Raw genomic sequence first — 26,655 nt, 5'->3', positions numbered from 1 at the left:
AGGAAACAAAACAAAACAAAACAAAGCAAAACAAAACAAGTCATTCTCCCAGGCAGAATGAAGGGAAACATGGAAGTATTAAATTGGGGTTACTGGTCAGCAATTCCACTCATTTTCTTCATTTCCCCTAATTCAGAGCAGCAGTGAAAAGGTCTTAAGCGACACAAGGGGTTAACAGCAACTTTGTAAAACCTTAAAATGCCAGATAAGGTGACAGTGTTAGATAAATGATCTGAAAACAGAGGATCCCTAGGAAATATTTTCCTCATTGGAATTTATACATCATACTAGCCAGGGAGACCTGGCAGGGCCTACAGTGCCTCTGAGAGTAAAGACAAAACACTCAGTTCAAGTTTTCAGAATATGTACTCCATACTGGTATCCAAATGAAAGAATGGTCCTAGTACAAACTGACATTTATTGATAACAGAGTACTTTATGTAATAAAAGTGTTAGTAACCAATACCTTAATAACCAAATCCTATTCTATTGGTTGTGAAAATTCTGGCACTCCCCCTTAAACAAACTCTATATAATAACACACACACACACACACACACACACACACACACACACAGCACCTCTAACCCTTGTAATTTTCTAAATGATAACAGCACTAGGAGCATCTCTTGTTCTAATATTTGGTCTTTGATACAAAGCTCCTAAATCTCTTGCAATTTCCTGCGTGATGGAAGTGGTTTCTGTCCTAATAAGGCAACACTTGGTGGCCATCTAAATGGCTCCTGGCTGGGGGCTGGCCACCAGATAGACCAAGCCATGATTAGAAGCCTGGATCTCTCAGCCTCACTTCTATCTTCTGGGAAGGGGAGAGGGGCTAGAGATTGAGTTAATTATTGGTCACTTCTATGAGATGTAGCCTCCATAAAAATCCCAAAAACACGGAGTTCAGAGACTCCTGGGTTGGTAAACACGTCAACCTGACAGGACGTGGCACACACCAAATCCAATGGGAACAGAAGCTCCTTCCTTTGGGACCCTTCTGAACTTTATTCACCCTATGTAGATACATCTCTTCATCTGGTTGTTCGTTCATCCCCTTTATTATATTTTTTATAATAAACCAGTAAATGTAACTAGCCATTTCTCTGATTTCTGTGAGGCACTCTAGCAAATTATCAAACTTAAAAAGGGAGTCCTAGAAACCCCAATTCATAGCTGGTGGGTCAAAAGTACAGGTGACAGTCTGGGACTTGAGATTGGTGTCTGAAGTGGGAGCAGTCTTATGGGATGAGCCCTTATCTGGTGAGGTCTGATGCTCACTCCAGGAGATAGTATCAGGATTACAGGACCCTCAACTAATGTAGACAATAGCTTGGTGTGGAGATAAAGCCCACACATCTGGAACTGTTAGTTGTATTCTATGTGTGAGTAAAAGAAAACACCCGAGTATTTTTCCCATATACTTATGCCGCCTCAGTTTCTTCATATGTAAAAGAATAATGCCTACTTCACAAATACTTTGTTAAAAAATTAATGAGTTAACATTTGTAACTAATGGAGAATAGTTAACAGTTTATAATTACTGTTATTCTGATCATTATTGGCTTATGTGCTTATCTTTGTTTACATACAAGCAACAATTCTTTCTTAGAAACCCCCTCGCTTTAAAAGTTTTTTATTTTTACATTCATTTATTTTTGAGAGACAGAGAGAGACAGAGCACAAGTGGGGGAGGGGCAGAGAGAGAACAAGGCATAGAATCCGAGGCAGGCTCCAGGCTCTGAGCTGTAAGCACAGAGCCCAATGCGGGGCTCGAACTCACAGACTGTGAGATCATGACCTGACCCAAAGTTGGACGCTTAACCGACTGAGCCACCCAGGTGCCCCAGAAACCCCCTCCCTTTTAAAGTAAATTTCATTTCATTCCCTAAGTATGTGTAATATACTATACACATACCTAAGTATGCATAATATCAGGATCTGTAAAGAAAGCTAGGTTACCCCCTGTCTTGAATATCATAACTTTATATCCTTCCTGTTCTCTGTAATGATAAGAACCCCTCTGGGGTTTCTAAGCAAAATCCACCCATCATGTCACCTCCATATCACTACTTCTCCTCTTGGACCACACATTATTTGTAGACTGACCAAAAGCTAGATAGTAAAAGAGTTCACTTTTCATATTTTCATTGGGTGGGGTGGGGGGGGAGAGCTATAAACATATAATCATTCATTTAAAGACCAGCATGATTTTTAAAATCGTGACTCATATTCACTTCATTTCACAGATGGCAACTGAGGCCCAGAGAGATGAATTAACTTGCCTTCAGATATAGACTGTTAGTAGTGCAGCCAGGAGTAGGATCCACTATGACAGAGTGTTCAAGCAAACCTGCCACATGACCTCAAATTTGTCCACAATGTATCTAGGTGCACTGCCGCAGCACTGGTCTTTTTAAATGCCTATTCTCTCAAATATCTAATTCTTCCAAATTGGGAGTACCACTAGTTAGTATTCCATGCCATTTAGGAGTTCAAAATATCCTTCAGTGCATTTTAGTTCTAGGTGGCCCCAGGGTGGCATAAAAAGCTAACATCCTCCCCTAACAAGTACTTATGTCACCAAAAAGCAATCCTTTAGAAAATAGAAGAAGAAAAAGGATTTACGTGTCTGTATTTAATATTGGAACAGGTCTGCATGCTCCCATAAAGTCCCTGAAATAATCTTTTAATCTTTTTTTTAAAAAAGCATCATTCAATAATTGATGTTAAAAAATGATAATGCTGACTCAGTAACAAAGATTCAATTATATCCCATATGCCTTATTTAATAAAGAAGAATGTAATCTATTTTAGAAAAAAAGTTTCCATAAAAGTGATGGTTTGATATTGGAGTTTAATAATGTAGCCAACTTCCTACTGAACAATTCCATTTAGTTGCCTAACAGGTGTCTCACATTCAACCTATCTAAAATAAACTCCTGTCTGCTCTCAAATCCTCTCCTCCTACATTTTTCCCTTTGAGGAAACTGGGCCAAACAATGCCCTCAAGAAACCCAAGACTTGTCCTTAACCCTCCCATATCCTACACCTGCCAGAGCCAATCATGCATCCAGCTCCCATATCTCAAATACCTCTCCATTTTATCTACTTCCGTAACACCTCACCACCATTCCTCTGCTCTAAGTAGGCATCACTGCCTACACAAAATTGATGGAACACTACCACAACTTCCTACCCAACCTCCCTAATGAGACTGTTTCTTCTCCAATCCATTCTCCACAATTGAATCCATACTGAATCCATACTGATCTTTCCGTAACATAAAGGAAATCATATCTGCTCGCTTTTAAAGCCATTCATTGGGTTCCCAATTTTTAAATCCATTCACTGGCTCTTATTCATTTGTTATCCATATACTGTAACAAACATATTAAACCCCCAACAAAAAAAAATCTAGGGCACTACTAATGCCCCACATTCAGTCAAAATGTTCATCCCCATCTCATGACCCTGTCTCATCCAACACATGACAATAAACATCCTAAATCCTATTATCATAATTAAACTTGCTCACTTTATACAGTCTTGTTGCATTTCTACATATTCTTAAAATGCAATTGTTAAAAATTTTTACAGCTTTTCAAACTGTACCATGTTGTTTATCATTTTTGAGGGATAAAACTTACTATTGTATTATCAAAATTCATTCATAGATTCATTGTAAAATATATGTACTATTCTCTCGCATTAATATATCACAATTCATTCATCAGCTTTCCCATTGATGCGTCCATGGGTTATTCTCAGCTTTTACTTTTATGAACAGGAGTACTATGAGATATTTGTCTATGTGGAAGAAATTTGCTTAAGTATATGATAATAATTCATGGGTTACATATCAATGTTCAGATTTCAGAAATAAACTGTTATCTAAAGTTATAAAAAATGTGGAGATGCATAACCTCTAACAATTGGTATTATCAACCTTTTTGATTTTTGCCAACTGAATAGATATAATATGTCATTGTAGCCTCGGTCTGTGTTTCCCTGATCACAGTTGATGTTTAATATTTCTTCATAAGTTTTTTCTGCTATATGTGTTCCCTTTCTAAGCAGTGTCTCTTCATGGCTGTTGCCCATTTTTTTCTTATTGGGTTATTTGTACTTTTCTTATTAATAGGATATATATGTGTATAAATATATATATATATATACATGTATACACACACACACACATACACATCTGTATATACATACATACACTTAATAGTTTCTCAGTTGCATGCTCTTTTAACATTTACAGTTTGTAACTTCTCTTTTAAGGCATATTTGAATAAAACAACTTTCTCAATTTTAATATAGTTAAATCTATCCATAATTTCCTTTATGGTCAATGTTATTTCTTTAGTATTTTTAGAATTCTCCCTTAATTCAAAGCCTTATGTCTAAATACTTTTCTGCTAAAAGTTTTAGTTTTATTGTTGACATTAATAAAGCCAAAGTTTGTCTTGGTTTATGACATGAGGTAGGCATCCAATTTCATGCTTTCCACATCGATTACCATTTTATTTTCAGATCCATTTATTGAAAAGCCCTTCTCTCTCCCATTGATCTGCAGTGCTCCTGTCACATTCTGAATGCCCAAACATGCATAAGTCTACTTCTAGAGTGTATGCGATTCCATTAGGCAATTTGTCTACCCATTGTGATCTCTTGTACCAATATTACAGTCTTACTAATCTTATAAGAGTTCTGTATTATCTCATTCAGAATTATCCTGTAATCTCTATTATTTCATAAAAATTTTAGTACCTTCTTCTCTAATTAGCTATTTCCTTCTTGCATAATTTAGACTCAGCTTAAATGCCACAGCCTCTGTGAAATGTTATCTAAGAATCTAGACACATTTTCTCTACTGAGAGCATCCCTCTTCCTCATCCTAATATCCATTGCACACATTATGCTTCGTAATCATTTCTAAATTATGTTTTTTACAGAGAGAAAGGGAGAGAGAGACTAAGAGAGAGGGAGAGAGAAATGTTTACTTTATTATTGACTATAAGTTCCAGATAGTAGGAACCTCAGTTCCTTTATACCACCAGGTCTTAGCAGTTAGTAGATACTTAATAAATATTTTATTTGAGTGACTTCCTCCTTTGGGGCTACACCCAAAATAACCACTACCCCCACACACATGCCCCACTGGGGATCTGACTCACCTTGAAGAGCAAAGTCTGTCTGGAGCATCATCCAGACTATTCATGCACCTTCACAACATTTAGCAGATACTGATAAAGGGTTATCATGAACCAATACTTCACTGTACGGTTTATGCACATTATCCTATTTAATTCTCAAGGCAACCCTGTGAAGCAGAATTACTGTTTCTCAGGTTCTGATCTGAAGTGAAAACATTAAGATTTTGCCAAGGGATTTGCCAAAGTCATACAACTGGATCAAGGGGGAGGAGACAAGGACCAGGTTGATGAAAAAATCTGGGCTTTTAACTATGTGGCAATCTGTACTAAATGTGAACTGAGAAGTCCTGGTGCTTGAAATTTGTCTTCCTTTGTCCATCACTGGGCTTTTCCCTTCTTTTCTTTTTTTTGATATAATTGACATAGAACATTATATAAGTTTAAGGTGTACAAAATGTCGACCCAATAGGCACTTAAATAATTGATGAATTGATAAATAAATTAATACGAGTATCTTAAAAATGAATTCATTAGTGTATGCAAGTATCGGGTACTTTAAACCAGTTTAAAATTTAGCACTAAAAGGGATCTGAGAAATCACCTAGTACAAAACCTTGTTTTTTAAATAATGGAGACACCTAAGTCCAAAAGGATCAACATTTTTTTAAGTCAAAAAGACTGTTTCTAACATGTGCAGGACATGAAATTTTGAGGCACATACGCTTTGCACAGCATCTTCTGCCTGTAAATAAGTTACTATTTTAAATATGTGGAGAAATTCCTACATAGAGCAATATTCTGAAATAATAAGTAACATTGGAAAATAAAATTAAAACCCTATAGTTTAGTCCCATTTATTCAAGACAAATATTAATGTACAGCATTAACTAAGTCTTAAAAATAAGGAGAATATAGTTTAATTTTACAACTTAAGTATAAGGAAAAATTACTATTTTTGCCTTGCGTCATTAAATTTCACATTTTGAGATTTAAGACTGAGCATTAAGGACTTAAATCAGCAAAGCTGTACTTTTTTGGTACTTGCAGAATAAGCTGTCATAGTTTTGCTGAATCAGATTATGACATTTTTTTTTGTGACCAATCTAGAAGTCTCTATTCAACAAATGACAAAGTGATCATTCCAAACTGATGAGATCCAACAAACCACATTTCCACTTTCAGCCAAGCAGCAGCTCAACTGAGTTAACAAAGAAGCAGAGAAGGAGGATTTTTTTCTGGGATTTTAACCAAAGATCAGCATATCAATCCTCATGTTCATTTATCAAAAACCGATAGACTCATAAAGTTCTCCTCTTTGAATAATTCTAGTATAAAGGCATAAAATATGCATATAAACTACCTAAATGGGTCGAGGCTCAGTCACTTCCAAGGTACTTTCGATTTTTTGTGCTAGGCAAAAACTACAGTGAAAGAAACTCATTTCACAAAGAGGAAGATCATCAGAATACCTCCAATTGAGTAAGAGCACTGCTACAATCTGATGCAAAAAAAAAAAAAAAAAAAATGTCCAAAATACTTTTTCACAAAAACTAATTTTTTGAAATGCTCTTCTGTGTTTCCCAAGCCTCATATAACCAACAGTTGCTTATTAACATATTTTGATTCATAGATGACCTCAAAAATATCTGTAACATTAAAAGCAGACTGTATCTGCTTTTTGCAAATAAATGCAAATCTCAAGCCAGTCATTTAGATTTACTTTTGCAAAAGGTACAAACATTTAATTTTTTTAATTTTTTTTAATGTTTTATTTATTTTTGAGAGAGAGAGAGAGAGAGAGAGAGAGAGAGAGAGAGAGACAGAATGCGAGCGGGGGAGGGGCCTCTGAGCTGTCAGTGCAAAGCCAAATGAGGGACTCAAACTCATGAACCGCGAGATCATGACCTAAATGAAAGTTGGATGCTTAACTGACTGAGCCACCCAGGTGCCCCAAAAGGCACAAACATTTCAAATGCAACTGAAGGCTTACTTTTTGTAATAAATAATAAACTGCAGTTTATTCTGCACTAATGCAGTTTATTCTGCACTAATAAACTGCAGAAAATGAATCCCTACGACTTGACTTAATAAACCACCATGTATAAAAATCTTTACGTTTCTTTATCATTCACTCTTATGCTGTCAATGAAACCGATCCCTAAAGAGGGAAATACTGAGTTAAAGTGATGTTATCCTGTACCTGACATTACCTTTTGCACTTAACACAAGGCAATAATCTGGTTGTTGAATCTGAATCTGGCCATCAACATGTGTTTTGTTTAAAAAGTTGTTTGTTTGTTCATCTGTTTATTGCTTCTGGAAGTCTGGGTGTCATGTGTCCTTGCATTTTGCTACAACCCCCACCATCTTACTTAAGTAGTTGTCCCCTTGTTTGTTAGGTGCTTAGCCTCCAAGGGTTTTTGCTTCTGGGGGCCTAAATTTTAAATTCTGTCCAATTGAATGTTCACTAAATTATTCTTTCCATACAGTCACAGAACACTGGAATTATGAAATTGGAAGGTACCTTAGAGGTTACCTAACTCTTCTCATTTCTCCCACCAGGACACCTGAGGCTGAGAGAAGGAAGTAACTTTCCCCCGGTTAAATGTACATTAACAGTTCTGTCAAAATGCTCTGCTAACGCAAGAGCTGAAAAAAATCCCTACTTCAAAGTTTCACGTTTTGTCAAGAGTCACCAGAGCTGTCATCTCTGTAAGCAACATTTGCTTCGTAAGCACTTACCCCTGAGTGCAGGTAGCAGGGACCTCTCCTTCTTGTCATCGCATTTGTTACATTCACTGAAGTACAGGAGTAGGAAGACATCGACGAGAACCCACATCAGTGAAGTGGCCAGAACCACCTTGCAGTACACAAACCTCCTCATGTCTTCCCTTGATTTCTAGTTAACACATAGATCGAAGACAGATGCTACAGTGATAAATCCAAGCCACAGGGGTGAACTCCAGGAAAAAAGCAGGATGCATCCCACTATATTAAAAAAGAAGGAAAAGAAATGTCATTATTGCATAGGTTTTTTTTTTAGTATAAAGGGGATAAAACATGAAATACATGATGTATTTAATATTCCCATATTTATAAGCACTTGACCTTCAAATTCAGAATGAAAAGCCTAAATAAGTGAGAACTGTAAGCAAACCAGGTGGCTAAAACGCTACCAGCTAATCCTAGATCTGTCACTACTCTGCTGGGCACTTGACAACTATTTGATTTTTTCAGGTTGTACTCTTTTCTTAAAAAGCCCTATGATGATATTCTGTAGAGCAGTAGGTTATCAAATAGAGCATCCTTGAATTTACCCTGATTCAGCACTTTTGAGGAGCTAATAACTGCCAAAACAGAAATCATCCCCGGATACAATAAATTGGAGTAACTAAGAACTGGACTTTACACACAGATAGGCCTGTGTCTATTCACCTCCTATCTGCGGGACCCTTTTTTAAAAAGCCTGTTTTCTCAACTATAAAATGAGAATAACAATGCCAAACCTAAGATGTGCTATGAGGACTAGCCATAATAATGCTTGTTAAGCATCTTGCAAGACAGATAATTATTAACGTATAAAACAAAATAAACTCTCAAATTCTCAAAAAGGACCATTGCACGAAATAACTCATCAGTTACTTCACCTTAAAAACTCCATCTGGTCTGCATAGAAAGTATCCACAACAAATGTGTAATTTGGAATGGATAGCATACATTCAAAAAATTATGAGAGGGAAGACAACATATTAGTTTAAAGTGACTTCAGATAACCAAAGCACAAAGTCTAAAAGGCATACAGATATGTGCAAAATTACCTATTGAGAGGTATTCTAAATAAATGTAGAATTAATACCACAAACATATTTGTTTTATTGACACTATAAAAAGCAATAATTACCTGGTTAATTCATTTACAATAAATTGACAGTTAAGTCATGTACCGTAAATATAACAGGCCAAAGATAGGTTCATGCCATTTGCTACACTTAATATCAACTGAAGTTTAAAATTTTTGAGGTGAATAAGTAATACAATTTTGAAAGATATTTGAGAAGAACAGCTACAAAATACAAAGGTACTCAGAATACTTCATAAATATCTGTCTCAAAAACATCAAAGTGCAATTTGCTGAGGCAAATGCTCTTTAAATTAATAGCAGCTGACTTTGCATCATAAAGCAATACAAAGGCTACTGCCTGTAACAACCTATCCAGACTAGCAAGGAATTCAAAATTTACATAAAGTGACAGCTGAAAACATAACAGAGTCTATCTTCACTGTCTACATTAAATTTACATTTATGCAGCATATTTTTTTAAAAAGGTATAAAATGTGCAAGTCTACAGAATATATGATATGTGGGGTTTATCTGTTTGCTTATGATTTTTCTGGAAACAAATGTCATGCTAATTATTTACTTTATTTCATTTCAACTTCATTTTCCTGTAAAGTGTATAACTAAACATTGGAACTCAGCCTCTAAACCTGGTAACAAGTGAAGAATTCCCTGACGCATATTTCCTGTTACTTTGTGCATGCATGCTTTACTGAATACAAGGTATGAAACAATTCAAACTGTCAAATGTTCTGTGTTTCTTGGTCCTATGATGAAGTAGTTCTCTTCAGTTTATTGTAGAAAAAAGTCCCACAGAAAAGTATATATAACACTGATGGTTGCCAAATAGCCATCCCCAGATTTAAGATGGGAATATCTTAAAATAAAAGATCCTATCATAAAGATCTTACATGTTATATAAAGATCTATAATGAAAGGCATAAAAGCACCATCCCTGGCTCTGTAATAAAATGAAATGATGACTTTGGGTCAGGATTTTGCCTCTCTGTGCTTCATTGTCTTTATTTATAACATATTTCCTGTCCTATTCAGCTCGCAAAATATTGTAAAGGCTTAAGCAAGATAAAGAATGAGAACATTTTTAAAAGAAAATATAAAGAATATTATAATAAAAAATCTGAAATCGCTTAACTTTAAATATTAAAATGTCTAAGATAAGACATTTCCTAATAGGAGCCTAACAGTTAATGTTATTCAGAATTTAATATAAATTTTAGCTGTAATAGAAAGTCAAAATCATATCTTATTGCCATTTAAAGCATTACTCAAATTATTCTAATTTCATAGCCTGAATGAGCTATATATCAAGTCATTAGCACCAAGAGAAGTCTAATCCCACTATTCTAACTGATAAAACTAAGTTGTTGTGTGATTTTTTTCATTTATATTTCAAGTTTCGAATTCTATCTCTACTTTGAAAACACCTGCCTCCACCTTGAAAATGCACTAAATTTTATCATTCATTGAGCCATATCTGCTGGCACTTGCATAATGGTAATCTCATATACTGTATTCCAATACTCTTCATGAGAACAAAACTGATGGGAGCAGAAGGATGGTACAAAACACACAGTAACACTAACCAACATAAGCACAGTTGGTAGCCCAGGTTTATTTAAGAGAATCAGCATCTGTATTATGTTTTTATTCCAGTAAGCCTCTATTTATTTGCAAACACTTCTCAGTTTCTGAAGCCAAATCCAAGTTCTGCAATATCCCTGTCTTGCCAAACCAATGTGGAGCATGACTAACTTGCATAAACTACAGGCTCTTCTATCTGAAAACACAGCCCCTTTCCTAATTGTTTCAGTATCTTTTGAGCACAGTTCCTTCTCTCTTTAAAAGTACTTCTCTGGGTGGGAGTACTTTTAAGAGAAAGCCATCAAGTACCATCTTGCTAGTCAGATTGCCTTTCTTTTTCTTCTTGCCCACCAATCATTATATCCATCAGATATTCTATGATGCGTTACAGGATTTTTGTCTGAAGATATATACCATCTTCCTATCTTTATCAAAAACATATTTCAAATATAAAACAATCTAGATAAAGCTTAGGAGTTGGTAAATATGTTTTTAAACAAGGAGAAAGAGTTTTTTGTTTTAAAATTCGGAGGTTATCACTTCCATGGAGAGTCTAGTTTAGTTGCTATTAGACATATTTTTATCTGTACTCATTTATTTTATTTCGTAAAACTTGCATAATAGGTGCAAATTTATTCATTCTATTTTGTGAGGCTATATGTGAGGCTGCCAAAGCATCCTGGGAACTAGTGTAAGACTGCTGGTAGTGCTCCCAGAAGGTTCAGGCACCAACGTACCTCAAATGTTTTAAATAGCTATGCAGGAGCTTCTGTGAGCTGATGACTGGACAAATTTGCAGAACTGGTTTACAGACTAATAAATCTAATGTGTAAGCACTGAAAATAAAATGCGCTGCATTAGCCACAGGTATGATTGACAGGAAGACTGATCTTTGTATGAAGGAAGGTTAAAAATTAAAATTACCTAGAGGCATCTACCCATAGCTTAAACAAAGGATCCACTCTAAAAATCATACCACACTGGAAGATATACCATGAGACAAAGAAGCAAAGATAATGTTAAATGAATGCCTATGGGGGAAAAATGGAATAGAAGCAAAAAAAGAAAAACAAAAAACAAAACCAAAAGGGCCTCACTGGCATTTAAACCAAGGAAAGTTTGAATATTCATAACATAAAATTTGACTATTAGGAGGCAACCTAGCATGAGATCTAAAATTATATATTGCACAGTTATAATGCCATGAGTTGGATCTGAGTCCAACACTCACTAATTGTATGGCTTAATTCAAGTTATTTAAATCTTCTGTGCCTCTGTTTTTCTATTCAGAAAATATGAACAATAATAGCTACCTCACAGCCTATGATGAGTATTGAATTAATTAATACATGCAAAACTCTTATAAGAGTGCCTGGAACTTAGGAGGTTCTCAATATACATTACCGATTATTAGTAGTAACAGTAAAATTATTATCAACATGAACATCATCAAGGGAATGAGAAAAAGAGTAAGAATTCTCTGCCCACCTTTCCAGAAGTAGTGTATACTCTGTGTGTATTCAGGGTGTCGGGGGACAAGATGAACATCACAAATATATTTAATATCACTCTTTATGAGTATTACAAATTACAATAATTTAAATATAATAATTCAAAATATATTTAGAAGAGTTTCTGATGGAGATGAATTACACAGGATTTTGCAATTGTCAAAACTCGTTGAACTATACACTTGAGATTTGTGCATTTCATTCTGTGTAAATTACATCTATATTTTTAAGGCAAAAACAAAATGTTTATGTACCAATCATTTGATTCCCTGATTAATACTTTTCTGACCCCTTTCCTACCATTTTTTCTCTATGGTAGTGACTTGGGTCTCAGGCTGTTCCTTACAAATACCTTGCCTCTGGGCGTATGCATATGCTATTTTCTCTGTTCACTGATGTGGTTGGTCATGGCTGCCTGCTCTTATTTCCTTCAGATCTTACTTCCCCCTGCTCAAATGTCAAATCTTGGTGAGCCTTCCTATCAACGCATTTAAAATAACACACAGAACTTAGTCACTCTGGATTTCTTACCTCATTTAATCTTTCTCCTTTGTACCTCTTACCCCCAAACATATATAAAAAAATTAGTTTTTAAATTTGTTTATTGTCTGTCCCTCCTTATTAAATAGTAAGTTATATGAGAACAAGAATTCATATCTCTTATATACCCCCATTCTCCCTCAAATATTTTTATGTTTTTAGAACTCCAGCACTGGCTGTTATGGGCTGAATTTTGCCAAGCCAGAATTTGTATGTGAAGTCCTAATCTCCAAGATTTTAGAATGTGACTGTATTTGGAGATACAGTCTTTTAAAAGGTAATTAAGGTAAAATGAGGTCATATGCATTGTCCCTAATCCAAATCATCCTTACAAGAAGAGGCGATTAGGACACAATCAGAGGAAAGACCATGTGAAGACAGAGAAGGCAGCCACCTATATGCCACAGAGACAGACCTCAGAATGAAATTAGATCTGCTAACACACTGATTTTGGACTTCTACAATCTGTGAGAGAATAAATTGCTGTGTGTAAGCAACCCAATCTGTGATACTTTGTTATGGCAGCCTTATCAATAATACCCAGGTTAAAAATCCAACTCTTCCCTATTCCACTCCTAACATGCAAATAGACGAACATCACCGGAAAGAACCTCCTCAGAATATGCTGCCTGTTCTCATTTTAACTCTATAAACTCACGTCACACTACAAGTAGACTCTCTGTGCTTTGCTGCAATCCTGCAACAGTTCCTACTCAAATCAATCTCCACCTTGCTTGCCTTCCTCAGACGGCCATCTCCGCACTTTTTCCTCTTAGCTTATCATTACACTTCTACACTTAGCAGAGAAGATATAAACAATAAGAAGGGTATTTTGCCTACTGCCATGTTGAATTTATAAATTTTCTTGTTCCTATTTACTGCCAACCCTAAATCTGCAAGTCCCAGGTCTAGAACAGATGACTGTCCTTTTAGGAGGGCAACACCCTCTGCTCTCACATAGGGTTTCACTGATTGCACTTGTCTCTTCTGCATCGTTTTTTCTTCTTTAATAAGTCAACGTTACCAATACGAAGATGCTACATGAATAATACTCTTAAACTAATTTGACCCCACATCCCTCTTCAGTGATTCTTCCAGCACCCTGGTTACCTTTGAAGCAAAACTTCTGGAAAGAATTGTGTATAATCATTGTCTATACATCCCATATCCCTAACTTCCTATTCTCTCTTAAACCCAAAAGGCTTTAGCCCCTGCAACTATATGGAAACCTTATTTGATACAGCCAGTGTAATGGTCAAATCCAATGGTCAATCCAATGGTCAAGCACCATTTTACATAACTTCTAAGCAGCATTTGACATAGCGTGGTCAAAAACCTTGTGCTCTTTTTTGTAAATCTTCTTCTTTATGTCCAGGTGTAGAATTTAATGATTCATCACTTGCATACAATACCCAGTGCTGATCACAAGTGCCTGCCTTAACATCCATCACCTGTTTAACCCATCCCCTGCCCATGTCCCCTTCAGTAACCATCAGTTTGTTCTCTATAGTTAAAAGTCTGCTTCTTGGTTTGCCTCTTTTATTTCCCCTTATGTTCATTTGTTTTCTTTCTTAAATTCCACATATGAGTGAAATCATACAGTATTTGTCTTTCTCTGATTTATTTTGCTTAGTATAATACTCTGTAGCTCCATCCACATCATTACAAATGGCAAGATTTGTACACATACCACAACTTTTTATCCCATCATCGCTCTTTCCATAACTTGGCTAATGTTGATAATGCTGCTACAAACATTGAGGTGAATGTATCCCTTCAAATTAGTATTTTTGTATCCTTTGGGTAAATACCTAGTAGAGTAATTGCTGGATTGTAGGGTAGTACTATTTTTAACTTTTTGAGGAACCACCATACTGCTTTCCAGAGTGGCTGCACCAGTTTGCAATCCCACCAACAGTATAAGAGGGTTCCCCTTTCTCCAAATCCTTGACAACACATGTTTCCCGTGGAACTCTCTCTCTTTTCCTTTTTTTAATTTCTTATTTGATCATGCAGCAAATTCCATTGGCTCTGCTTTCAGACTTGACTCACTTCTTACCAATTCCACTGTTGCCACCAAGCCACCACTCCTAACTCCCTTTTAAAAATACAGCTTTATTGAGATACAGCGTATAGACAATATAATTCACTAATTTAAAGTGTACAATGCAATGGCTTGTAGTACAGTCACAGAGCTATGCACAATTTTAGAACACTTCTGTTACTCCAAAAGAAAACAGTTCCCCTTTGCTATAATCTCCTAATGTTCTCATGGACTCTAGCCCTAGGTAACCACTAATCTAATTTCTGTCTATGTAGAGTTATCCATTCTGAACAGCTCTGTTTGAATACGGCGGTGTTTGGTACAGACACCTAAGTTACCAACCTACCCAAGTCACAGCCTACCTGGTCTCAGGTTACAGTGTTGCTGTCTTAGTCCATTCAGCCACCTATGGCCACACCACTGTGGCCCACAGAACTAAAGTGGGTCATGTTTTCTTATTTTCAGGCCATCTGCAGTCTGACAATGGTATGTCTCTTGTCACAAAGGCCACCCAAAAACGGAATGATAATCATGGTATCAGATGGATTTTCTACACTTCCTACCATTCAAAGTTTTTTGCTGACTGTTGCAATGACGTCCTCAAAAAATGACCGAAAAAAAGATACCTAACCAACCTTCTAATCAACTCCCAGTCCACCCACCTGAGCAAGGCAGTTGGCTTACTAAATTTGGCCTTTCCCCAAAAAGGGGTCTTTTTTTGACTACCTACTAATGAAAAGGGTAGGAAATTCTGTGAAACCATTCTGAAAATACGGGATTCCACCCAGTCCATGGCACATTTTTTTTTTTTTTGGCCGTAGTAAGAACCCCAAGCCAGCCTGACTAGTATACCTTTATTTATTTTTTTTTAATTTTTTTTTTCAACGTTTATTTATTTTTGGGACAGAGAGAGACAGAGCATGAACGGGGGAGGGGCAGAGAGAGAGGGAGACACAGAATCAGAAACAAGCTCCAGGCTCTGAGCCATCAGCCCAGAGCCCAACGCGGGGCTCGAACTCACGGACCACGAGATCGTGACCTGGCTGAAGTCGGACGCTTAACCGACTGCACCACCCAGGCGCCCCAAGTATACCTTTAGGTAACAGCCCAGACAAAAGGGGACTAGAGTATTCCAATTTAATTCTGGGTCATCTTCCTCTTGATCAACATGGTGCCAGACCATAGGGCAAGAAGCTCTTGGTTGTGTATACTGCTAACTGAATGCCCCTACAGTGGCGCATGTGAGCCAACATGAAGGGAATCTGTAATTTTGTAAAAATATATTCTTCCTTTTTACATTTACCTCTTCCATATGAAAGGTCTGGATCAGAGTAGGAGATAATTGAAAACAGAGATGCAGCTATGTTTATTGAGCTAAGACACACCAAATGTCATGGCTTTCAAGGGAGATTAACAACCTTGACACCTGGGGAGAAAACAGATTGCATTCCAAGAGATGGAGGAAAGGGGTGGGGACAGTTCATGTTCTCCCTGTCACCTCAATCCAGCCTCAGAGCCTGGCAAAATCATCACATGGCCTGCTCGAGTGAACCAGCTCTTGTGGCTGGCAGTCTGACTGCTATTACATTTGTCACCTAAACCTCGATAATTTCTCAAGAGTAGAACTGATTTATAGTCTTTTGTAGGTTTGAATTTTAATATAAGCATGTATTACTTTTGGCATAAAACTATTAACCTAGTTAGAAAAATTTAAGTATTTCTTTAATTTATCCTACAGTTACAATTGAGTGCCTACACAGATGCCGTCAATGTGCTTGGCACGAAAGATAAAAGATATAGAAAGACATAAGCCTTGCCTTCTGGTTTGGGACCCAGTAGGGGAGTCACAGAAGACTATTGGAGTAGAGATAAGAACGGAAATATGTGAAACATTAGGAATGATTCCAATATGTGAAACTCTTTTTAATGTAGTTATTATATGCAATTATTAATGTGAGACAATGCAGCAAAAAAAATGGAATTATTGAGCATAGAGAGATTGAAAGAAGAGTGAAACTCTATATAGAATATTTATAAGGCAGATGCCACTTGTTAAGACGGTCTGTTACACGCTGGTCTTTTTAGTCATGGTTGGGTATAGGAATATACATTTTATGAAATTGTTACAAATGTCAAAGCCTAAAATATATCTTAATGAGACTTAACAAGCAATAGATTATCATTAAAACATAATGAAATTAAGTCTTCATAAAGAAAGCTTGTAAAAAGTATATATGACCTTCAAAAAGATAATGAAATTCAATAGTTTTAAAAAGTGTATTCGTCAACCTAAAAATTGTTCATCATTTATTTGTTTCAGGTATTTAGTGACAGCTCAGTATTCGTCTTATAAAATGGCATACCAGTAGTTTAACCTTGTTCATTAACAGTTACCAAGAGGGAAAAACAGAAATCCAAAATGTTCAACTGGATATAAAACCTAGAGATTTAAGACAACAGTAGAGCATTTAGACAGTTCCCAGCAGACATCTGCCAGTGAGCTGGCCATCTTCTGCCATAAATCACATGATTAAAAAGAAAATAAATGTTTCCACTGAGATATCAAACCATTAGAAAACCTTAACCTCAGCTTCCTCGCTGGCCTTAAGGCTTTTCAATTCTTCATAACCAAAGGTGTAAGGAATGAATTACAAGTGTTCCTTATTTGAAATGGGGAGCATACAGAGGCTATTTCTTCTCTAGGCTTTCTTTCCAAAACAGAGGCATTTATTTGTAGAATATAATGAAAAATAATATTAAATTATCTTTAAATTTATATCAGAATCACTCTGCTCCAGCTGGCAATTAGTGGGATACAAAAAAAAAAGGGGGGGGGGGGAGTCAAAGAAAAGCCCAGAACTCTAGGGCACAAAAGGACCCTAGCAGCACAAAGGAAAAGAGATTTGACCACAGAAAACTCTAGAAAATTGGTTAGAGCTTTCTGAAATTTTACCTTAGAGCTGCATAAATGTAAATAAAATTTTATTTGCCTGCTTGAATATTTTAATATAGTGAATTTTTAAGCGTAATTGATATGTGAAAGAAATGCCCACTCTTTCCAAAAATAACAGGTAAAATATTCAGTCCTCCACTCCAAGGGAAAAAAAAAAGCCCACTGTAATAAAGCTACCATATACTTAGTTACTACTTTGATTTGCAACTTCAGTTTATGTTTTTTTTTTATTTCCTGCAAGCTTCCTGGCAAAGTTATTAATCATAAATTAAGGGCTTTAAAAGACAGGCAATTAGAGGGAAGACATAAATAAACAATTAAAAATCAGAATATTGATTAATTAGTCTCCAATTAATTAACAGTAAAGTAAAATTAGTAGATACCCAAAGAATGAAAATTCGTATTCGTATCAGCAAAGCAATCTTGTCTTATCAAATTGCTGAAGAGTGTAATTTGTTAATCAATATAAAGGAATCTAATATAATGGAGTATATAGTCCAATAACAGAAAACATAGAAGTATTATAAATTAGGGAAATTTCCCAAAAACACATGATAAATGGAAAGATATAACTTTTTTTCAAGATATAAAAGTTGGGCAGAGATTACCATTAATGTACAAGCAAATGAACAAGCAGACCAAAAACAAAGCAACATTTTCCTTGTCTTCAGGGAAAACTACCTATTAATTCAATTTAGGATTGTGCTAACTGGAGAACTGTACATAAAAAGTAAATACTGGTTTTGACAAAATTATATATTAGCAAAGGTGGGATGAAGTGGGTCCTTTTTTACTTTGTGGGTAATGTAAAATGATAGAAACTTCTTGGGAAAAGTGTGGTTTATCAGAAATAAGTATAACTCTATTACCTATTTTCTTAAAAATAATCATATACTTTGAACCAATAATTTCTGAACTGGAAAACTCTCTTTAAAAGCCCTATAGGAGAGAAAATGCTTTTTACAGGGAGATAGTATCACATCATTGTTTATTAAAAGGAGTTGAAAATAGATACGTAACTAATTGACAGAATATTATGCTGCTGTTAGAAACTTATGCAATTTTGTAATAACATGAAAAAAGCTTATATGATACTTGTAAAATTCAACAATTTAACATACACACTTGCTTATAGACTATAATCACAACTATTTTTTTTTTTTACCTTTTTCTTATAAAAGTACTGGAAAGAACAGAGGTGAATGTGTGGATTTTTTTTTCATTCCTCATATTATTTTTACTAGTTTTCAAATTATCCAGAAATAGTATATATTAACTGAATGATGGCAAATATATGTTTTGCCTGAAAGTAAGAAAATTACCATGTAATAGTGATAAAGTATAAAATTCTTAGCGATGTGATATTTGTGCATACATATACGTGAGTGTATGAGCACACACGGAGCTATGATGAAATGTAACACATAGAGAGAACAGACCCAAAGGACTGTCAAAAGAAAGTGAGAAGGAAAAGGAGGGCAGAACTCCCTATTAAAATTAAGCCTGGTTTAAGCATTCTGTTTCCAGATTTCTCTTTTTTGTTTCCAAAACTGTCTACTGTTACAGAATCTATGTGACTTTGGAAAGATAAAAGTTAGTCCCCACATAAAATTCTATTAAAACTCTACATTCCTTTCAAGAAACTAGCTAACTTTCCAAACCTGAGTCTCATGCAGGACTCAGGAACTATCTTTTTTTGGTTGCATTTGTGGTTTTTATTCCAAATAAATACCTTCCCAAAACCATCAGGACCAGTATTTAAAAGCAATGATTGAAATTGGGGAAGACTACTCATTTCTTTTTTTTTTTTTTTCTTTTCAAATTTTTATTTAAATTCTAGTTAATTAACATACAGTGGAATATTGGTTTCAGGAGTAGAATTCAGTGGTCAATCACTTATGTACAATATCCAGTGCTCATCATAATAAGTGCCCTCCTTAGTTCCCATAAGCCATCTAGCCCATTTCCCACCCACATCCCTCCATCAACCTTCAGTATGTTTTCTATCTTACAGAGCCTTTCATGGTTTGTTTCTCTCTCTCTTTTTCTCCGTCCCATATGTTCATCTGTTTTGTTTCTTAAATTCCACATTTGAGTGAAATCAAATGGTATTTCCCTTTCTATGACTTATTTCACCTAGCATAATACACTCTACAACTACATCATTGGAAATGGTAAGATTTCATTCTTTGTGATGGCTAATATTCCAATGTGTACATATACCACACATTCTTTATCACTTCATCAGTTGAAGGACATTTGGGCTCTTTCCATAGTTTGCCTATTGTTGACAGTGTCGCTGTAAACATTGGGGTACATGTATCCTTTCAAATCTGTATTTTTGTATTCTTTGGGAAAATACCTAGTAGTAAAATCATTGCATTGTAGGGTAGTGCTATTTTTAACTTTCTAAGGAAACTCCATACTATTGTCCAGAGTGGTTGCACCAGTTTGCATTCCTGACACCAGTGCAAGAGGGTTTCTCCGCATCCCACCAACACCTTCTGTTTCCTGTGTTGTTAATTTTAGCCATTCTGATAGGAATGAGGTGGTATCTCATCATGGTTTTGATTTTTAGTTCCCTGATGACGAGTGATATTGAGCATCTTTTCATATGTCTGTCAGCCATGTGTATGTCTTCTTTAGAAAAGTGTCTACACATGTCCTCTGCCCTTTTTATAACTGGATTCTTTGTTTTTGGGGTGTTGAGTTTGAGAAATTCTTTATAGATTTTGGATACTAACCCTTTATCAGATATGTCATTTGCAAATGTCTTCTCCCATTCCATAGGCTACCTTTCAGTTTTGTTGATTGTTTGCTTCGCTGTGCAGAAGCTTTTTATTTTGATGAGGTCCCAATAGTTCATTTTTGCTTTTGTTTCCCTTGCCTCTAAAGATGTGCCTAGTAAGAAGTTGCTGCAGCCAAGGTCAGAGAGGTTGCTGCCTGGGTCCTCCTCTGAGGATTTTGATGGTTTCCGGAAGAAGACTACTCACTTCTAATCACTCTTACTGTTGTAACCTATATTTCCTCAAATTCAACTAAGAAGAAACAACATGAATGAATTTTATGTTGCTCATGTAAGGAAACTTTAATATATTAAAGACATACCTACTTGAGCCCCAAAAGGCTCTTCCCTTCTATATGATTTAGATTAAAATGGCATGCTAAATAAAGTGCCTGAGAACTACAGTGATTGCTGCTACAGAAAAACGTGGTCTCCATCAATAGTATCCTGTAATCTGAAAAAAATCATTATTGAGTTAATGACAGAATGATTAGATTCAAAAAGCAAATTACCACGAGCAAAAACTCCCTGTTAAAAGCAAGCACCCATATTATTTGTTTCCACTGAGACAAAAAAAAATGTAAAAGATGTACTGTACAACGAATATAATCTATCCTATGGTCTGTTTTTAAATGTCTAATCTAAAAATGCTATTTTAAATGACCTTAATTCTCATTTTAATGCAATAATTAAATAATACTAAGTCTCTAGGTCACCAAAAACTGTATGTCCATTTATCACTTTGTGCCAGTCATTGTCAATTAAATCAACTTCTGGAAATAATTTTTCTTTCAGAATTATTTACCAGAAATGAGCTATGTGGAATATAGTGGGAGGCTGGAGAACAGTGGGGGGCAGGAGAGAAATGATTACCACCCTACTTAATTTTGCCTCAATTGTTAGATATCTTTTCTAGAAATAAGATTTTTGTAGTTTACAATATTGCAGTGAGAAACAATGAGTTATTAATGGACAATTTTTCTTATTATAGTTTGTGAGTCAAAGTTCAAATTGTAAAAGCAAATAGTTCATAAATTTTCTGCAAAGGTTTTATAGTTTTATAGCTCAAATAGCAAAAGTATAATGCTTCAATATCAATAACATCTGGTTCGCCCACAGGAAGATTATACTTTATGTGGCTGGATGGTTATAATGTTTTCTTTTGATTTTGATAATCCTAGTAAATACATTCTAACCACTGATTGACATCCAAACAAATCAGTGAGTGTGCTCCATTACCACATGTCTTATCTATTAATTTCTGTGGAATGACACATTGTTCAAACTGAGAAAGAAAATGCTAGTATGATTCCTCTGCTGCAAAAAAAAAAAAAAAAAAAAAAAATGCAATCAGTATAAAGATGCTCAGATGTCCCACATTCATTCAGAGCTCCACCCCAGCGCAGAACAGTAATCAACATTTTATTTTTCTTTTTGCTCCACATTTCTGGCAGATACCTACAAAGGCAGCAATCTGAATCAATGAAGCCAATCTGAATCAATGAAGCCTATTACTGATGCATTGGATCTTTTTCTTTACGCCATTTTTAATTCCTGGTTATTCCCACTCTTCTCATTTTATTCAATTATATTTCTCTTTGATCATATTTAAATCTTATTTCTCTTCACCATATTTTTAGATTCATTTTTCACTCATCTCATTTCCTCTCCATAGTCTCCTCCTTTTTTTTTTTTTTTAACTTATAAAAATCACCTAACCAGGAATTTTCACTTCAATTTGAAATCGGCTCTGCGGGATATATCATCAGATGTTTCTTCCATTCTTTCCCCAACTTTCCAGTTCTTGTCTTCCTCTTCTGTGGAGATGACACCATCTCCCCTGGCTATCCCAAAGTTCCCCCATCATCTCCACTTGCCATTTTACAGAAACTCCTTTTCTCTTATTCCAGGCCTGACTGTATATTCTCAGTTCCTTCTTCATTTCAAACCAAACCAAAATGGTAATTTTAACACCTACGAAAGACTGTGTTTATAGTCATGGGCCAATTAAGTGCGAGTACTGAGATGCTGAAATAACAGCACAGGTACCACAACAATACATATTTGTACCAAAGAGACAGAAATACATAAAGTGTTGGGGTGTTTTATTTCTTTTTCTCTAAACTTCATCACAATATAGTATGGTTAGGAGTATTACACAGACTTTAAGTCCTCACATCCACCACCGTTTCATTTGGAGATACTGCAGAGATTAATTTGCCCAGGCTAACCCCAGTTGTTCCCATGTTTACAAAATGGCAATAAGAACAATACCTGCTTGTAAGGGCATGGTAAAGTTACGTACATAGAATGAGAATCAGAGGAAATGGGACACAGTAACTAATCAGTACATGTTAGCTATCACTATTATTGTGATCGATATTATGAACAAAATAATTTGTTAATACAACTCAAAAAGAGAGAAGCATTTAAGATTTATTCAAATAGAAGCTATTTATTTCTCTCATTTAGCAAAGTGAAGTACCTATATGCTTCCAACCCTTTGCTAGATACGGGACAACTTACTTCACTGAGTTTATAATACAGCAATTCCAGATAAAATCAAAGACCTGTTCAAGATTAAGATTTCTGGGGTCAACACCACTGTTAAGAGTATTGATGCCTTGACTCACTTCCAGTGGCCTGCCTCACGGCCCACGGGCTTTGCTGTTGCCCCGCAGAACTGCTTCCATTACAGTCTTTCACCAAATGAGGCCAGTGTCCACAACACTGGCTCCTCATCTCACTCAGGCCTATGCCAAAGACATAAAATTTGGTGTGAATGCCCAAGCTTCAAGGTGTAGACCTTTTACCAGATGTTGTAGCCATTGCTGTGGGGCCAAAGGGAAGAACAGTGATTACTGAACAGAGTTGGGGAAATCCCAGAGTAAAAAAAGATGGTGTGACTGTTGCAAAGTCCATTGACTTAAAAGGTAAATATAAAAATACTGGTGCTAAATTTGTTCAGGATTTTGCCGATAACACAATTGAAGAGGCTGGAGGTGGCACTACTGCTGCTAGTGTCCTGGCACGCTCTATTGCCAAAGAAGTCTTCGAGAAGATTAGCAAAGGTGCTAATCCTATGGAAATCAGGAGAGGTGTCATGTCAGCTGTTAATGCTGTAATTGCTAAACTAAGAAGCAGTCTAAATCCGTGAATACCCCTGAAGAAATTGCTCAGATTGCTATGATTTCTGCAAATGGAGACAAAGGAATTGGCGACACCGTTTCTGATGCAATGAAAAGGTTTGGAAGAAAGGGTGTCATTATAGTAACGGATGGAAAAACACTAAAGGATGAATTAGAAATTACTGAAGGCATGAAGTTTGATCGAGGTTATATTTCTCTAAACTTTGTTAGTACATAAAAAGGTCAGAAATGTAAAGTCCAAGATGCCTATGTTGATTTGAGCAAAAAGAAAATGTCCAATGTTCAGTCCATCGTACCTGCTCTTGAAATTGCCAACGCTCATCATAAGCCTTTGGTCATAAAATGCTGAAGATGTTAATGGAGAAGCTCTGAGGATACGGGTTTTGAATAAGCTAAAAGTTGGTCTTCAGGTTGTAGCAAGTCAAAGTTTCAGGTTTTGGTGACAATAGAAAGAACCAGCTTAAAGATGTGGCTGTTGCTACCGATGGTGCAGTGTTGGGAGAAGAAGGATTGCCTCTAAATCTTAAAGATGTTCATCCTCACAACTTAGGAAAATTAGGAGAGGTCATCATGACGAAAGATGACAAGGCTCACAATAAAAAATGTATTCAAGAAATCACTGAGCAGTTAGATAGCACAACTAGTGAATATGAAAAGGAAGAACTGAGTGAATATCTGACAAAACTCTCAGATGGAGCAGGTGTGCTGAAGGTTGGTGAGACAAATGATGTTGAAGTGAGTGGAAAGAAGGAATTACAGATGCCCTCAATGCTACACGAGCTGCTGTTGAAGAAGGCACTGTTCTGGGAGAGGGTTGTGCCCTGCTTCAGTGCATTCCAGCCTTGGATTCCATAACTCCAGCTAACGAAGACCAGAAAATTGGTACAGACATTATTAAGAGAATACTCAAAATTCCCGCAATGACCATTTCTGAAAATGCAGGTGTTGAAGGACCATTGATAGCTGTGAAAACTACGCAAAAGTTCCTCAGAAGTTGGTTATAATGCTATGCATGGAGATTTTGTGAATATGGTTGAAAAAGGAATCGCTGATCCAACTACGGTTGCTAAAACTGCTTTACTGAAGGCTGCTGCGGTGGCCTCTCAGTTCACTACAGCCGAAGTTGTGATCACCGGAATTCCTAAAGAGAAGGACCCTGGAATGGGCAGAATGGGTGGAAGGGGAGGTGGTGTGGGAGGTGGCATGTTCTAATTCCTAGAATAGTGCTTTACCATTATGAATGAACTGTGAGAGGGTACTCAAGGCAGAGGTCCTCAACAATAACTTCAAAAAAGTCAGATGAAGGAAATGACCGGAGAAAAGGCTCGCTGTTATTTAAGAAAATCACTATAACCATCAGTTACTGGTTTCAGTTGACAACAATGTAATGGTTTACCGCAGTCATTGTCCATGCTTCTGGATAATTTATTTTGTATTTTTGAATAAAAAGACATTTGTACATTCCCGATAACCGAGTGTCAGAGCTATGTACCAATGCACCGCTTTCAACTTAAATCGCTGAGGCATTTTTACTACCATTCTGTTAAAAGCAGGATTTTGGTGCTTGCCATCACCCCATCACCAGATGAAAAGTTAAGAAACAGCCTTTCTGGGGCGCCTGGGTGGCGCAGTCGGTTAAGCGTCCGACTTCAGCCAGGTCAGGATCTCGCAGTCCGTGAGTTCGAGCCCCGCGTCGGGCTCTGGGCTGATGGCTCAGAGCCTGGAGCCTGTTTCCGATTCTGTGTCTCCCTCTCTCTCTGCCCCTCGCCCGTTCATGCTCTGTCTCTCTCTGTCCCAAAAATAAATAAACGTTGAAAAAAAATTTTTTTTTAAATAAAAAAATAAAAAAAAAGAAACAGCCTTTCTGTAGAGAGTAAGAATAATTGTGTACAAAGTAGAGAAATATCCAATTATGTGACAACTTTTCTGTAAAAAAAATATTTAAAGTTTTAAAAGAGAGTACTGATTTTATTTTTATTTTGTTCTTTATGCATTTCATCACTTTTTTTATACTTTGAAAAACTAAGTTTACTATAAAAAAAATAGGAGTATGCATAAATTTGCTGGTAGACTGATGATCCAAAGGCTCCTATGGGACACACAGGTGGAGCCGCCAAGGCAGGTGAGTATAAGAAACGAATTTCAGGAGAGGGAAAGCTGGGGAGTCAGCAAACCAGCGTTAACTAAAGCCATGGAAGTTGGACAAATGTGTTCAGTGAGTGTGAGTGTGAGGGGAAGAAAAAAGAGGGTGCCACAAAGAACCTTATAGAGTACCAATTTAAAAGAAAGCTAAGCCCACAGGTAAGAATGGGCAAGGGCTATCCGGGGAAGAAAGAAAAACAAAAACAAAAACAGGAGCACACAACATTGTAAATTCCAACAGAAAGAATGTTTTAAAAGAGAGGAAGTGATCAATGGTACAAAGTTATGCCAAGAGATCAAAAACCTATGTTCTCTAGACACCCCCAGAACTAATTTTTGTGGCCTTAGAAAGAACAATTTCAGACAAACAGAAAAAGCAAGTTCCCGGTATGTTCTGGGGTGAGTGGAGAATTTAGATTTAAGACTGAGAAAATACATATTCTGGGAAACATCTAGCTATGAGTAGAGACAAGAGTTCCCGGGTAGGTGAAATTGGACTTGGAATAAAGGGAGGATTTGTGCACGGATGCAGGTTTGTTTATAAGGGGAACGATCCTTTGACATGTCTAATGCCAATGGGAAGAAATCAGGAAATCAGGGGAGAGGAAGAAGGCTAAAGATGCAGAAGAAAGAAAATATTTCTTTGAGTCAGGGCTTTTAGAACATGCACAGGTACAAGATCCAGAACATGCGTGAAGGCTTTGGCTTAAAGAGGAAGAAGCATCAGAAGGGAAGAATGAAAGAATGTGTGGGTAGTGGTAAATTAGCAGGAGCTTCCTGGCTCACGGAGGCTGTTTTCCCTGTATGTCAGCAGTTAAGAAAGAAGAAAGGAGAGTAGAGCATCGTAAAGTAGAAAAGCTTTTATATAAAACTGAGGAGAACGGGGGAGCCTGGGTGGCTCAGTTGGTTAAGTGTCCGACTTCAGTTCA

The 26,655-nt window shown here is 36.4% G+C and overlaps 1 protein-coding gene and 1 pseudogene across 6 annotated transcripts in view; one reads left to right on the top strand and one right to left on the bottom strand.

Annotated features, from left to right (window-relative positions):
- Positions 1–26,655, bottom strand: part of GALNT13 (polypeptide N-acetylgalactosaminyltransferase 13) — a 581,924-nt gene that overhangs the window by 466,791 nt on the left and 88,478 nt on the right. For all 6 annotated transcript variants that reach the window (XM_045033831.1, XM_023259332.2, XM_011285258.4 and 3 more), the window contains one exon: positions 7,905–8,150. In XM_045033831.1, the coding sequence (XP_044889766.1) occupies positions 7,905–8,046 (142 nt within the window). In that variant the 5' untranslated portion in view covers positions 8,047–8,150. The remainder of the gene's footprint in view (positions 1–7,904; positions 8,151–26,655) is intronic.
- On the top strand, positions 22,394–24,796 carry LOC101087938 (annotated as a pseudogene).

The sequence above is a fragment of the Felis catus genome, chromosome C1, assembly GCF_018350175.1.
Source record: "Felis catus isolate Fca126 chromosome C1, F.catus_Fca126_mat1.0, whole genome shotgun sequence".
NCBI classification, from domain to species: domain Eukaryota; kingdom Metazoa; phylum Chordata; class Mammalia; order Carnivora; family Felidae; genus Felis; species Felis catus.
This window is presented reverse-complemented; position numbering and strand designations above follow the sequence as displayed.